Source organism: Dipodomys merriami, unplaced genomic scaffold, assembly GCF_024711535.1.
Source record: "Dipodomys merriami isolate MVZ:Mamm:240054 unplaced genomic scaffold, mDipMer1.0.p SCAF_27, whole genome shotgun sequence".
In the NCBI taxonomy this organism is placed as follows: Eukaryota; Metazoa; Chordata; class Mammalia; order Rodentia; family Heteromyidae; genus Dipodomys; species Dipodomys merriami.
The window spans coordinates 17,338,029-17,352,110 of record NW_027204159.1 but is presented as its reverse complement, the minus strand read 5'-3'; the positions used below and the strand labels follow the sequence as shown (position 1 = coordinate 17,352,110).

The window sequence follows — 14,082 nt, the reverse complement described above, 5'->3', positions numbered from 1 at the left end:
CAGACTTTGTGGTTTAGGTGATGAAAGTACTTTAGTTCATAAAACTCCTTTCCTTCAAACAATGTCCTGAAACAGACATTATCTTCACACCCATTTTCTATGGCACGGAACACTCAAGGCCAGCTCTCATGGACCACTGATCACTAGCCTTGGGGAGCAGATTTAGTCATTTCACTTGTTCCCCTCCTGGCACACTCAGGATCTAGCCTGAGAGGGTATCCATGTGTGCTCTTTCAAATAGCTGGTGTCTTGGAGGAATCTGAAGGCCAATCCTCCCCCTGGCTTGCCTACTTGCATGTTTATGCCAGTCCTGGGGCTTGAACTTAGGGACTGGGAACTGTCCCTGAGCTGCTTTTGCCACTCTACCACTTGAGCTGTAGCACTACTTCTGGCTATTTCTGTTTATGTGGTACTGAGGAATGAAACCCAGGGCTTCGGGCATGGTAAGTAAACACTCTACCATTAAGCCACAGTCCCTGCCCCACATTTGCATTCTTTTTGCGAGACTTCCTTGAAGCTTCTAAAATTCTGATATTTCCAAGGTAGTCATTCAGTGTCCTGATCCACCTCCAAGCTTGGACAGACCCACAGAACCTGGGGGTATTCTTGTCCTTCACCCTCCTTCAAACTCCTCCTTGCCATGGAGTGCTGAGAGCCAAGGATGTCCTTATGCTGGTCATATCCAGGTCCCAAAAGTGAAGAGGCAAGGCAGGAACAGCCCATACCAGGACTGTGGTAGATGGGGAAGCTCAGTCTTTACAGGGTCCCTGGGTGGTTGAGACAGCAGCCTGGGAATCACACTGATCCACTTTGACTCTAGCTGATCTCTTTTCTAAAGCAGTGTTTGAAATGTACACCCAGTCCCAGCTACTGGCATTTGCTGAGGCACTCCAACAGCCCCCAGCTGGTCCCACTATTCCTATTATACAACATCTTCCAAGGCCGGACATGGCCAGCAATCTTTCTGAAACACAATTCAGGCCACCTTACCTTTGAGATGGAAACTACAGTGGCTTCTCTGAGCCTCAGAATGAAACTCCTGTAGTGGCCCTCCAGGCTGGGTAGTGGAGCTTCCTAATCTATACGTGACGACTGCTTATATCCCACTTTCTCTTTTACAAATTTAGTTACACAAGCTGTCTCCACCTCACCCCTTCACTGTGCTCCAAGGCCCTGTATGGCATCTCATTTCCATAACCCTGGCCCTTCTGTTATGTGGTGTGCCATGGGCAGCCCCAGACTCCTCCTAACTGCAGCCACAACCTTTCCAACTTCTAATCTGATTTGGTCATGGAGGTTTGAGCCCCACCAGGGTCCTGTAGGATCAGAGAAGGAAACTCCTGAAGATGGGTGGCAATTACCTCGACGTCTGTCTCATCACTTGAACTGGTGGTGTCTTCGCTGGAGTTGCTGGCCTGGGTCACTGACAGCTTTCCTAAAGGGTGGACATGAGACATTAAGGGACACCCTCTCCCACCCACCCGCCCTCCCTAGCACCTCTGTAACGCCAGCTGCTAGTGAAAGCCCAGCTCAGCACTTGCTACTCCTGTACAGAATATAGGTCTACTGTCTCCTATGCAACCCCCCCCCACCCCGCCCCAAGGGGGGGCCCTTCATTATTCCTATTTTCCCACACAGCTCTAAGGGCCTCTTAAGGCCAGGATAGGACCTTAGAAACATGCTCCAGGACCTGATAGTTTGTAAATCTCCATTTGCTATTATGTCCATGGAAGTAGGCAAGAATGGCATTTATGTAAAAATGGAGACCAATTCAGGCCTTTCCACTTAAGTCTCTGCACCACCACAGTGGTCCTTGTGTCCTGCCCGAAAGAGAGGAGTCAGAGCATGCTCTGGCTACCCCTCTGAAAAGCCCCAGCAGTGCCCGTGGAGCTGACCCAGGAATCAGGAGAAGGGAAATGGCCCGAGGTGCAGGAGTCTCCTGTCATACAGACAAACTTCTGGATTCCAGAATGTCTCAGAGCTTAACAAAGCAGAGCTTCAGCCATATCAGTCTAGGCTCCAGCCCTAATTCTGAGCAACTGGATCTTTGAGGTGGGGGCATCTCACCAGGCCTGGCAGTGGTTCTGAGGGTCTGAACACTGCCTTCCTCCTCAGTTTCTGGGGCCAAGATGATACTTGCTGAGGGCTCTGCAGCCTTCTTGGGTGACTTTCCAGAGAGCAGATGGATCAGTGCTTTCCCCGAGTCAGCATGTGGCATGGAGTTCACTGTCTTGCTGGTAGTCTTGGTCTTTGCCTATATGGAAAAGAGGGCCAGGAACATCTTGCATGGCAGGATGTTTGAGAAGCTCAGCCTGCTGTGTGTGGACCTGACAAGGCTACTCCTAGTTGGGTGTGTTTGGGTAACCTGCCTCCCTGAGCCTCACACTTCATCTTCATAATTCCTTTTATATTACTGCTAATGTTCAAGCTGTAGGGACACATACCTTTCTATGTCTGTAACACTTTATGAATTACTAGAAAATGCCATTCTATATTATTACTTATTTTTAATTTATATTTTGATTGGTGAATGCATAACCTTATGAATATCCTACTTCTTAATAGTTTCTTTTTTCTTTTATGACCAGTCCTGGGGCTTGAACTCAGGGCCTGGGCACTGCCCCTGAACTTCTTTTGCTCAAGGCTAGCACTCTACCACTTGTGCCACAGTGCCACTTACAGCCTTTTCTGTTTATGTGGTACTGAGGAATTGAACCCAGGGCTTTGTGCATGCAAGGCAAACACTCTACCACTGAGACACATTCCCAGCCTTCTAATTTCTGATGTAGAAAATGCTATTAAATGCCGGGAGCTAGTGCTTCATGACAATATCCTAGCTGCTCAGGAGGTTAAGATCTGAGGATTGAGATGTGAACTCAGCCTCACCGGGTAGATCTGAGACTCTTAATCTCCAGCTAACCAGTAAAAAGCTAGAAGTGGAGGTAAGGTTTGAGTGGTAGGGCACCAGCCATGAGTTTGAAAAAGCCAAGAGAGAGCTCAAGGGTCTCAGTTCAAGTCCTAGTACAAAAAAATAAAATTAAAAAATGTTTAAAAAAAGGAAAGAAAGGACATGAAGAAAATGTCATTAGAGTTTTAGAAATGCAAAGTGCCTTGTTTACCACAATGCCTCCACTATCTGGATTTCACCTGGGGTTCAATCCTTTGACTAGAACTCACCAGGTATTAGCAATGTGCTCCTCAGAAGATGGGAGTGCAAGGATGACGGAGGAATGAAAATGCAAATCCCAGGTGCAGGATGTGTCTGGTGGTCCACTACAGAGCCCGAGTGGACCCCATCTTTCAGAAAAGGAAAGAGATCTAGAGAGGCACACAGATTCACTAAGACCATGCTGGCCAATCTCTGAATCCCAGTTGGGCAAATACAACCCTATCCTACTCAATCTAAGGTGATTATTCTCTACCGGGCACTTCCAGACCCACAGGCAACAGTTTGAAAAGTGGTCCCACTCACCTGGACCTTTTCTTTCAGATTTGATGGAAAATCCACTCCTATCATTGAAGAGTTGGTAGATGCTACTCTTAGGGCTGCAAAACACAAACAAATACAAGTAAACGAACCAGGTAGGTTTTTCTCATCTAAGGACAGCTAGGCCAGGCCTCACCTAACAATTCAATTGGTACTGGTTGCCTGATGCTGAGGCTGAGCCCCCACTTCCAGGAAAGAGTGCTGTGATACATTAGCCACGCCCACCACAGTCACATGAGAGATACACTTGCACCTTTTAAGGGACTCCCCGTGTGCCTGGTAATATAAGATGCTGAGGCCTCTAGAGGGAAAGAACTGGCTCACATTCCTGCCACCCCTACACAACTCTGGTGGGTGCCTTCCACAGCAGCTGGTACATAGTAGCCCTGAAAAGCCTCAGCAGGAAGGTACAGCTGTTAGCTCAATGTCCACAGAGAAAATGCTTGGAAATCAAGTGGCTCCTTTTTCTTTTTTATTAGCAAGATTTTTTTTATTTTATTAAAAAAAATTTTTTTAAAGTATAGTAGGATAAAGCAAAGATAAATGGGGGGAAAGAGAGAAATGCTTCCTGCTACTTATACAGGAGATGGAAGTACATAACTCTGGATGATTTCCTAATAAAGAGGTGGTTGAACATGAGTCTGGGCCTACTTAGATGTAGAGATTTATAGATTATTAATGCTTTAAACAAAATTATAGATAACTTCCTCTTCCATCCTAGACAGACAAGACTTTTAAGCTGTTATTACAGAGAATGTTGCTGAAATGAATGGAATGATCTAATTCTCTTCCTGGTACTTAAAACTTTCTCTTTTGGCAATTACAGAAAAGTTGAAACATAGTCAGAAGTTGTAAGGAAGTAAAATTAAACTCTCAGCTTTATTCACTCTCAGCTTGTGGCCAACTTAGTTCATCCGTTGTGTACCTATGCTACCCCATCCTGCATGCCCCAGGTTTTCCTGGGGATGGACACTGTTCTGTGACAGCTGGGGTATACTGCTCACGTTCCCTTTTCCCAGGAAGATCACTTATCTAAAAAATGCTAGACGTACTGACATGTTGTCCATAAATATGTTAACTTATTTCTCTCAATAAGAACCCCAAAAATGGGGCTGGGAAGGTGGCTCAGTGGTAGAGCACTTGCCTTGCATGCTCGAGGCCCTGGGTTCAATTCCTCAGCACCACATAAGAAATAAGCCGGAAATGGTGCTGTGGCTCAAGTGGTAGAGTGCTAGCCTTGAGCTGAAGAGCTGAGGGACAACGCCCAGGCCCAGAGTTAGGCCCCATGACTGGACCCCCCAAAAAAAAGAACCCCAAAAAAGTGTAAGTCCAACTCTATTATCATAGCTTTAAAAATTGATTAAATTTAGCTGGGCACCAATGGCTCACGCCTATAATCCTAGCTACTCAGGAGGCTGAGATCTGAGGATCATGGTTCAAAGCCAGCCCTGGGCAGTAAACTCCATGAGACTCTTTATCTCCAATTAACCACCAGAAAACCGGAAGTGGCACTGTGGCTCAAGTGGTAGAGTGCTAGTCTTGAGCTGAAGAGCTCAGGGACAGCGCCCAGGCCCAGAGTTCAAGCCCCATGACCAAAAAATAAAAAATAAATAAATGTTTTGATTAAATTTAGTAGCCTGCCAGTATGGAGTGATACTGTCAGAACACAAGCGTGTGTGGATGGCTATTTGACAGTGGATGCAGAAGGAGGTTTACAGGCTACCCACAGATATGCAAACAAGGAAGGGTTTAAGAAAGAAACTTCCCTTTTTTTCTATATGTTTTTGTAAAGTTTAACATAAATTTTTTTTCATTTGTAATTTTAAAAGATTATACAAGATATAAATATACATCCAGTGTGATCACATGGCATTTGTTTGGTTTGGTGCCATTCCTGGTGCTTGAGCTTTTGTGCTCAAGGCTAGCACTCTACCACTTTAGCCACAATTCACTTTCACCTTTTTGGTGGTTAACTGGAGATAAGTCTCATGGACGTTCTACATGGGCTGGCTTTGAACCATGATCCTTAGAACTTAGTCTCCTGAGTAGCTAGGATTACAGGTGTGAGCCGCTGGGCCCAACTTACAAATACTTTTAAAAACAGATTCTGGATACCAGGCTCAAGCCTGTAATCCTGGCTATTTGGGAGGCAGAGATCTGGAGGACTGTGGTTCTTTATGAGTTCATCTCAGTCAATACCTGAATGCATATACCTGTCATCCCAATTATGTGGGACAAAGTACTAGTAGGATCTTGGTCCAGATTAGTGAGGCAGAAAGCAGGACCTTATCTCAAAATTAACCAATACAAAGAGTTGGAAGGATGCTTCACTGCTTGAGTGGTAGAGAGCCTGCCTAGCAAGTATGATGTCACAAGTTCAAACTCCAGTACTGCCCAAAACAAAACAAAACACCATAGGCTCTAGAAAAATAAATAAAATTTGCTGAATTATAGGAGGCAAAAATATCAGTTAATAATTTTGTTTGTTTCAAAGATAGGGTCTTGCTATACAGCCTGAACTATCCTAGGACATGCTATGTAGCACAGGTTGGCCTCAAACTATTTACTCATCTCCACTGCCCAAGTGTTGAGATTAGAAGTATACATACATATATTCGCATACAGGCTATGAGAATATAGATAACTTCTTTTCCCGCTTCTCTGCCTTTTTCAGTACTAAAGATTGAACTAGGAGCCTTGTGTACACTAGACAAGCTCTCTACCAACTGAGCATTCCCAGCCTTTCAGGTTTTCAAAATTCTGTAATGAATGTTATATGAATGAATCCTGCATTACTTTTCTAATCAGAAAATCTACTTTAAAAATCAAGAAATTGCTTTCTATGAGAGCAAAACATGGCTCTACAATGCCTAGGAGACACAGCAATGGCTCTGTAGAGCTCAGGCTGTTGCTGGCAAAAAGAGAATCAAAAAGCAGGGGCTTGGAGGCCTCCATGGGCCACTCTGTCTAAGCTTGAAACCAGTCCCAGCACTCACATGCACACTGCCAAGGGGAAGGTGACTCTCAAATAGCCCTGGGCCACTCAGACGAGGGGTCTACTGCATGGATGGCTGTCTATTTGACTATGTGGTTGCATTCTTTGCATTTATAATTTACAGAGATTAAACAGGATATAAATTATACATCCAGGATGGTCACAGGACTTGCACAAATGTGGTTGCTTTTTTCATATCCATCAGAACCCCCCAGGACTTTGTGGAGATGCAGTCCTGGGTCTCACAGGGGGGCCAACCGTATGAGGTTCACCTCTGGATCCTCAGAACTTAGACACACAATTGTCTGCCACAAAGGAAGGGCAGGCTCAAGCCTTTCTTCCCTAAAAGTTCCTTCTAGGACTTACACAGAGGGCAAAGGCAGTAGAGCACTGTACCTCTAAGGCAAGCCACTGTTCTAGGGGTGTAGCTGCAAGTACCTGCACACTCCCCAGTCCTCTGTGGCACCTAAAACACAGGGGGCTTACTGGCTTTGGTGGCTTCGGCTTCTGCCTCCTCCTCCTCCTCCTCCTCCGAACTCTCAGAGGTGGTAATGGGGTCTGACACACGAGTCTTCTTGGCTTGCAGTGCTGCGTCATCTTCAGCCTTCTGCTTCTGGCCAAGCTCTGACGTCCTGCAGGACAGGGGAGATTGTCTATCCCAACTCAGTGACAGGACACCTTAGCGGCATCTGAGAACAGACCTCCCCACACTCCCAGGCTCTACAGGAAATGTGAAGAATTTAAATAGTTGGGTCCCCAGGCTCTACAGGAAATGTGAAGAATTTAAATAGTCAGGTTTGACCTGGGTGACAGTTAATAGTACAGTTGCTTCTCAGTTGGACCAGTGAGATTTCTTTTCTTGAAGAACCTCAACCTCCATGCAAGTGCCATGGTTTCTAGGAAGTATGCCAGTTGAGTGGCCAACACTAACTCAAAGCCTGGGCACTGTTCCTGGGCTGCTTTTGCTCAAGGCTAAACCTCTACTACTTGAGCCACAGTGCTACTTCTGGCCTTTCCTGTTTATGTGGTAGTGAGGAATCGAACCTAGGGCTTCATGCATGCTAGGCAAGCACTCTACCAATAAGTCACTATCCAGCCCTTCTTAGAGACTGATCGTGAGGTACAAGTATAAATGAAGCAAACTAGGCAGACAGGACAATCTCTGCAACACTGAGATAACATGGCTCCTAGGGTGCTGTGTGACACAAAATGGCTTGAGTAGTTTATCCTTACAGGAAACAAACAGGCCCTGGAAAAGGCAGCCACAGCTGACATGGATATCACAGGAATAAAGTAACAGTAGAAGTTGTTCAGACACCTCAGAACTCTTTCAGAAAACCAAAGGTAGTACGAGTTGGTGAAATGACAGAGAAGGAAAAACAAACAGAACTCTTGTAACACCACGGGTCAAGAGGTGTCTTCCCCATATAGCAGGACAGTATTAGGAAGAGAAGAAGACTGAAAGATAACAAGGAATGGGAAGAAAAAGAAACAATGAGGAGGCTGGGCGCCATTGGCTCATGCCTGTAATCCTAGCTACTCAGGAGGCTGAGATTTGAGGATCGTGGTTCAAAGCCAGCCAGGACAGGAAACTCAGGAAACTCCGTGAGACTATTATCTCCAATAAACCACTAGAAAACCAGAAGTGGCACTGTGGCTCAAGTGGTAGAGCGCTTGCCTTGATCTGAAGAGCACAGGGACAGCACCCAAGCCCAGAATTCAAGCCCTACAACCGACCAAAAAACCCTCCCAAAAAAACCAATGAGGATAAGAGGTAGGAATCAAGGTGATTTTTTTTTTTTGTTGGTCATGGGGATTGAATTCTGGGTCTGGGCACTGTTCTTCAGCTCTTCAGTTCAAGGCTTGGACTCTACCACTAGAGCCACAGTGCCACTTCTGGTTTCCTGAGTGGTTTATTGGAGGTAAGAGTCTCACGGACTTTCCTGCTCAGCTAGTTTTGAAGCAGGCTAGCTTTGAACCATGATCCTCAGATCTCAGCCTCCTGAGTAGCTAGGATTACAGGCGTGAGCCACCGGGGCCCAGCATGAATTTTTTTTTAAAGAACTAGAATTTGCGGGCGGGGTGGGGGGTGGGGAAGGGATGCGAAGGGGAAACAAAGGAGGAGACAACAATGCTTGATAAGAAATGTACTCATTATCTTGCCCATGTAATTGTAACCCCTCTGTATGGTATTTTCACAATAAAAATAAAAATAAAAAAGAACCAGAATATAGGGTTGTGAAGGTGGCTCAGTGGTAGAGTGCTTGTCTCACATGCATGAGGCCCTAGGTTTGATTCCTCAGTATCACATAAACAGAAAAAGCTGGAAGTGGTGCAGTGGCTCAAATGGTAGAGTGGTAGCCTTGAGCTGAAGAGCTGAGGGACAGTGCCCAGGCCCAGAGTACAAGCTGTATGACCCGACACACACACACACACAAAAGTAGAAACATAGTTAAGAATTCATTGTATATACCCAAAAATTTAAAAAAAAAAAAGGGAAGGGGTGGGTCAAAGGGGGTAAAAATATTGGAAGGAGTGACACAGATCAACATGCATTGTTAAATGGCAAAAAAAAAATTCAATACAAACTCTAGAAAATTAAGGAAAGTGAGGGAGGGGTGGATTGGAGTGCTGAATGAGAATGTTGAAAGGGGTGACATTGATCAAGACACACCATATTCATAAACTGTTTTGTTGAATAGCAACTCCTTTGTACAAATGTTTAAAGACAAAAAAAAAAAGTGTCTTCTATCCAGAACAGAACACAGTCCATAGTAGCAAAAGGCAGAAGCAAAAGGGTAAATATAACACCACTGTGACCGCAGGCATGGGCAGACTAAAGTTGTCCATGGTGAAATAAACCCCAGGCCTGATACTTGGGTTTGACTCTAGGATCTTGAAGAACTGGGTCTTCATACTCCAGCAGCCAGAGAGGAGATTTACACCTTAGCCAATGGTAGCCCTCGTGCTTATAGCAAAGACATCTCCCTCACTGTGCCAGCATGCAGTTATTGGCCAATGACCTGCAAAAGATAGACATTGCACTGCTGGACCTAGAGGCTTTAGGAAACAAACTCTCTGCAGCAGCCCAGGAACCCATAGGTGAGAAGAGAGCAGAGAAGGGGCAGCAGTGACAATAGTAACAGCATATGTACTTTTGGCCCCTAACTCCCTACTTCTGTAGAAGCTTCTAAATGGGGTTTTAGCTACCTCCTGCTGTGCTTAATAGTTCTTGTCAAGCTGTCTGAAGCAGTGTTTCAAATTTCTCTTTGTCAATGACCAAAACTGCCCTGTAGGTAATTTTGTATCTTGCACCTCTATTTCAATGGAATTTATTTTTATTTTTTTTGGTGGTTGTGGGGCCTGAATTCCTATTGGGTGTTGTCTTTGAACTCTTCAGCTCAGGGCTAGCGCTCTACCACTTGCGCCACAGGGCCACTTCTGGCCTTTTCTTGCTTATGTGGTGCTGAGGAATTGAACTCAGGGGCTCATGTATGCAAGGCAAGCATTCTACCATTGAGCCACCTTCCCAGCCCCTCTCAGTGGAAATTCAAATAAGGGAATTGTCGGGCTCTGAGCCATCTAAGTTATACATACACTGTAGTAGTCCCTACCACATCTGTAGAATGTAAATAGCATTTCTTCTTTTGGGGACCACCGGGAGGACTAATATGACTTGTCTGATGAAGTCAATCTTGTATAGGCTGAGCTGCTTTCAAGTTCTTTTATCCTGTTTTTTTTTTTTTCCCTGAAACTTTCATACAATTATTTTCCTGAGCAAAAGTAATTTGTTCTAATTAGAAACACTAAAAAAGACCTAATTCAATAAATCTGTTTTGTTGTTGTGCTGGTCCTTGGGCTTAAACTCAGGGTCTGGGTACTGTCCCTGAAACCTTTTTGGTCAAGGCTAGTGTTCTACCACTTGAGACCCAACTCCACTTCTGGCTTTTTGGTTAAGAGTCTCACAGATTTTTCTGCCAGGGTTGGCTTTGAGCCACATTCCTTAGATCTCAGCTTCCTGAGTAGCTAGGATTGTAGGTGTGTCACTGGTGCCCAGTTTACTTTTTAAATAATAAAAAAATTTTAAGTGCAGTGATGATAATATAGCATGGATGTAATTTTGTATACTGCATTTTTATTCGTTTGGAAAAGTGCTCCTAATAATTGTTGATTAGTCTTGAATAGAACCAGGTATGTTACAGAGGATTACAGCAGTAGCTAATGGCCATTCAATGACAGGCTCTGTGTACAACTTCTGGGCTCCACCCCAGAACTTACCCCACCAGCAGTGCCCTCCCTTTTCCTCCTGTACCAGGGCTGAACTTTCCCTGACTGAAGTCTAGTTAAGCCTCCTAAGTACCCTGGCAACTGTTCCCTTCCCCCCACCACATTCTAGGCCCTGTCATCAGGTTTCATTTCCTTCTGAGCACTTCTCTCTTTCTCTGTTGTTCTACTTACTTCCGGCCTGATTCCTCACCCAAATCACAGGCCCAAGAGGAGGGCTACAAGCTTACCCCAGCATCTCCCAATTCCTTGCACATACCTAGAAAAAGGAGTCACTAAGTACCTTGCCCAGAGTCAAGGAGTTAAGTTTGGAGCACTGTTAGATGAGCACCCACATGCATGAGCCCCCTACATTTCAAGTATCACTTTCTTTGGCCCTGCTGCTCCCCATTTCTCCCAGGAGTCAATCTGTGTCTTATGTTTCCAGCTAAGAAGGACATGGCTCTCCCAGTCTGGGAAGCACTACTCAGTTGCCTTCTTCTCAGGAAGGCCACTTCTCAGGAGCATTTTATTACAGGTTTCACTTATTACACGTGATGTATTAACTTGTCCTGTTTCTTTCCTCCCAACAGAGGAGTTCTAGTTCAGCGCTGGTGGCTTATATTTGTAATCCTGCTCAGGAGGCTGAGATTGGAGGATCTAGCTTCAAAAGTCTGGTGAGACTCGTATAGAAAGGTGAGCTGTGGCTCAAGTAGTAGAGCACCAGCCTCCAGCAAAAAAGCCAAGAGACAGCACTCAAGCTCTGAGTTCAAGCTCCAATACTGGCGCACACACAGACACACAGACACACAGACACACACAGACACACACAGACACAGAACAATGCTTGGCTTGTAGTAGCTGCTCCATAAATAATGATTTTTTTTTTTCCAGGTCGGTCGTGGGTCTTGAACTCTGGGTCTGGGCGCTGTCCCTCAGCTCAAGGTGAGCGCCCTACCACTTGAGCCACAGCATCACTTCTGGCTTTTTCTGCATAGGAATCAAACCCAGGGCCTTAGGCATGCGAGGCAAGCACTCTACCACTGAGCCACTTTTTTTTTTTTTAATTACATACAGTACTATTGAACCTTTACAATGCAATGAGATAGTTATTATTTTTCATTTCATAGATGAAGTCAAGGAAGTCGCACAAAGTTATACAAGTAGTTGGGTTTGAATGACTAGCTAGGCAGCACAGGAAAGACACTTGTCCCACAGAAGGGGCTAGCAGCAGGAAGGGTGTGTGGTACAGCTCACCAGAACCATCTGCTAGGGAAGGAAGTACTGTAAGTAACCCCCACCTACCTCAGCAAGAAGGAGAGGGTGAGAAGTATAGGGCATGCCATGTGCTCTGAGCTCACCTAAGCACCAAGGTGGATAGGGTTTTTCATGACCTTAGCTTTCCACTACAGACTGGCATCCTTTGTTTGCATACCAGAGGGCAGGAGGCTCATTCCTACTGTCATCTACTTTATTTTTGGATAGCTCTGATGAGCAAGTGCTTGTATTTAGAAATTAAAACCTGTCTTTTGATTACTACCACTCCTTAGGAGCTATAACTACTGCTTCTTCGTCCCAGCTATGCTCAGGGCAGGGAGAGAAAACAGTCATCCATTCACAAGCCGTTTCTCTGATGATGCACCCTTAACTGACCCCCTCCTTGAAAAAGTGTTTACATTTCCATTTTATACTCCATGTGTCCTTGGAGGTTTTCCCTCCAAATGTGTTCCCTCCAGCTCAGTGCACAGGCTTACCCCCAGATCTGGGGGTCAACTAGACACTTGTCCAACCTATCCACATCCTGGTTTCATCCCTACTGTTCCTGAGACATGCTGTCTACTTACTCTGTACTCTCATCTCAGGCCCAGCCAGCACTTGCCTGGTAATAATGTCTTGCTCTGCCTTGTCTTTCTGTGGCTCCCATTGCTTGTGAGTAAAGACACAATTTCACCCTTCGTGGCTAGGCTGCAGGGACTGGCCCTGTCAGTTGCCTGGCTTCATCTACATTGTTCCTCAGCTACAGGCCTCAGAACCAGCAGCACCCACTGCCAGCTACTCTGCCTGCCTCTTTAATGCAATAGCTAGTTCACTCCACTACTTCCAAGAGCTCTTATGTTACAGCCCCCCAGAGAAGCCCCCAAAACTAGAGGCTAGATTTGCTAAGCTATGTTCCATGTCCCCAAGCCTTTGTCTTTCCTAGAAGCATTTTATGGCCACTTGTTTTATCTTACCTCCTTGACTCTAAAGTCAGCAACAGGAAAGGAGCAACCAGTTCTGTATCATTTATGACAGTACCACCATTCTTAAAACAGGACTGGCCATTCTTCAGGAGTTCAATAACTGCTTGTTGATAAAAGTGATTATAACTATCAATATCCTCTCCCCCTACCAAATGTCCACACAGAAGTTGTGGCATGTGGTGGGACCTGGCTTCTGGAGGCAACGCGTGTCACAGATCTGAGACCAGACCAATATGCTGGCTGCTTCCTGGATGACTGACGGGAGGTGGGGGTGTGGGGGTCCCCAGTCCCACCATACTTACTGTTGCCAGTGTGTATAGATGTCCAAAAGGGTGACAGGCTGAGCCAGAAGATTCTTCTGTAAAAAAGTAAAGAGAACACTACAATGACCTCCCAGTGCAGTAATGTCCTTTTTGGACCCAGTTCCCTCCCCTAACCCTGGGGCCTGAACACACAAGCACTTTACAGAGGGTCTTTTGCTGAGAAAGAATGTCTACTTGGCCTTGACAGTAGCATTCAAGTTCTTCTAGACACAAGAAGGGCAATCATGTAATTCTAGCTAAAAACATTTTGAAATAGTACATTGCTGAGAGGCACTTTTGAGAAGCTGGAGTTGAAATGTTTCAGGATAACATTTTTCCAGGCTCATTGGCACTACTCACTTAGCGGCTATGAGACAGGGCTTTTCCTTCTTCTGACCTTTTAGAAGCCTTTCAAAGGTCTGCCTAGTCAACCTCTCTGATGCTCAAACCACAACCCAGACACTTGAGGCATCCATGTGGCATGACCACAGTCCCCTGGTGGCTAGGAAGAAACTTAACCCAAATGGTGCCAGCCTCTCAGTAGCAGAAAGCATCTAGGTGAAATCTAAGCCCCTGAATCCGGGGCAACAAGTCCATGCCATGCAAACAGAAGTGCCAATGTATCAGTGTTCTAAGGAAGCTGAGTCATGTGACAAGAACAGAGGGTGTCACACCTGAGCAGATGTACCTAGAGTCAGGCAGAGATCCTGTCAGCTGGTTGCACTCATCTCCTCACATCTTCAAACTTCAAGAACTTTCATCATAACATGGGAAATGTATTGTAGACACACTCAC

The 14,082-nt window shown here is 45.4% G+C and overlaps 1 protein-coding gene across 3 annotated transcripts in view; it reads right to left on the bottom strand.

Annotated features, from left to right (window-relative positions):
- Positions 1-14,082, bottom strand: part of Tcof1 (treacle ribosome biogenesis factor 1) — a 44,225-nt gene that overhangs the window by 28,171 nt on the left and 1,972 nt on the right. For all 3 annotated transcript variants that reach the window (XM_070036397.1, XM_070036398.1, XM_070036399.1), the window contains exons 2-6: positions 13,288-13,343; positions 6,969-7,114; positions 3,473-3,546; positions 2,068-2,254; positions 1,362-1,435 (exon numbers count right to left, since the gene is read on the bottom strand). In XM_070036397.1, coding sequence (XP_069892498.1) covers positions 1,362-1,435; positions 2,068-2,254; positions 3,473-3,546; positions 6,969-7,114; positions 13,288-13,343 — 537 coding nt within the window. The remainder of the gene's footprint in view (positions 1-1,361; positions 1,436-2,067; positions 2,255-3,472; positions 3,547-6,968; positions 7,115-13,287; positions 13,344-14,082) is intronic.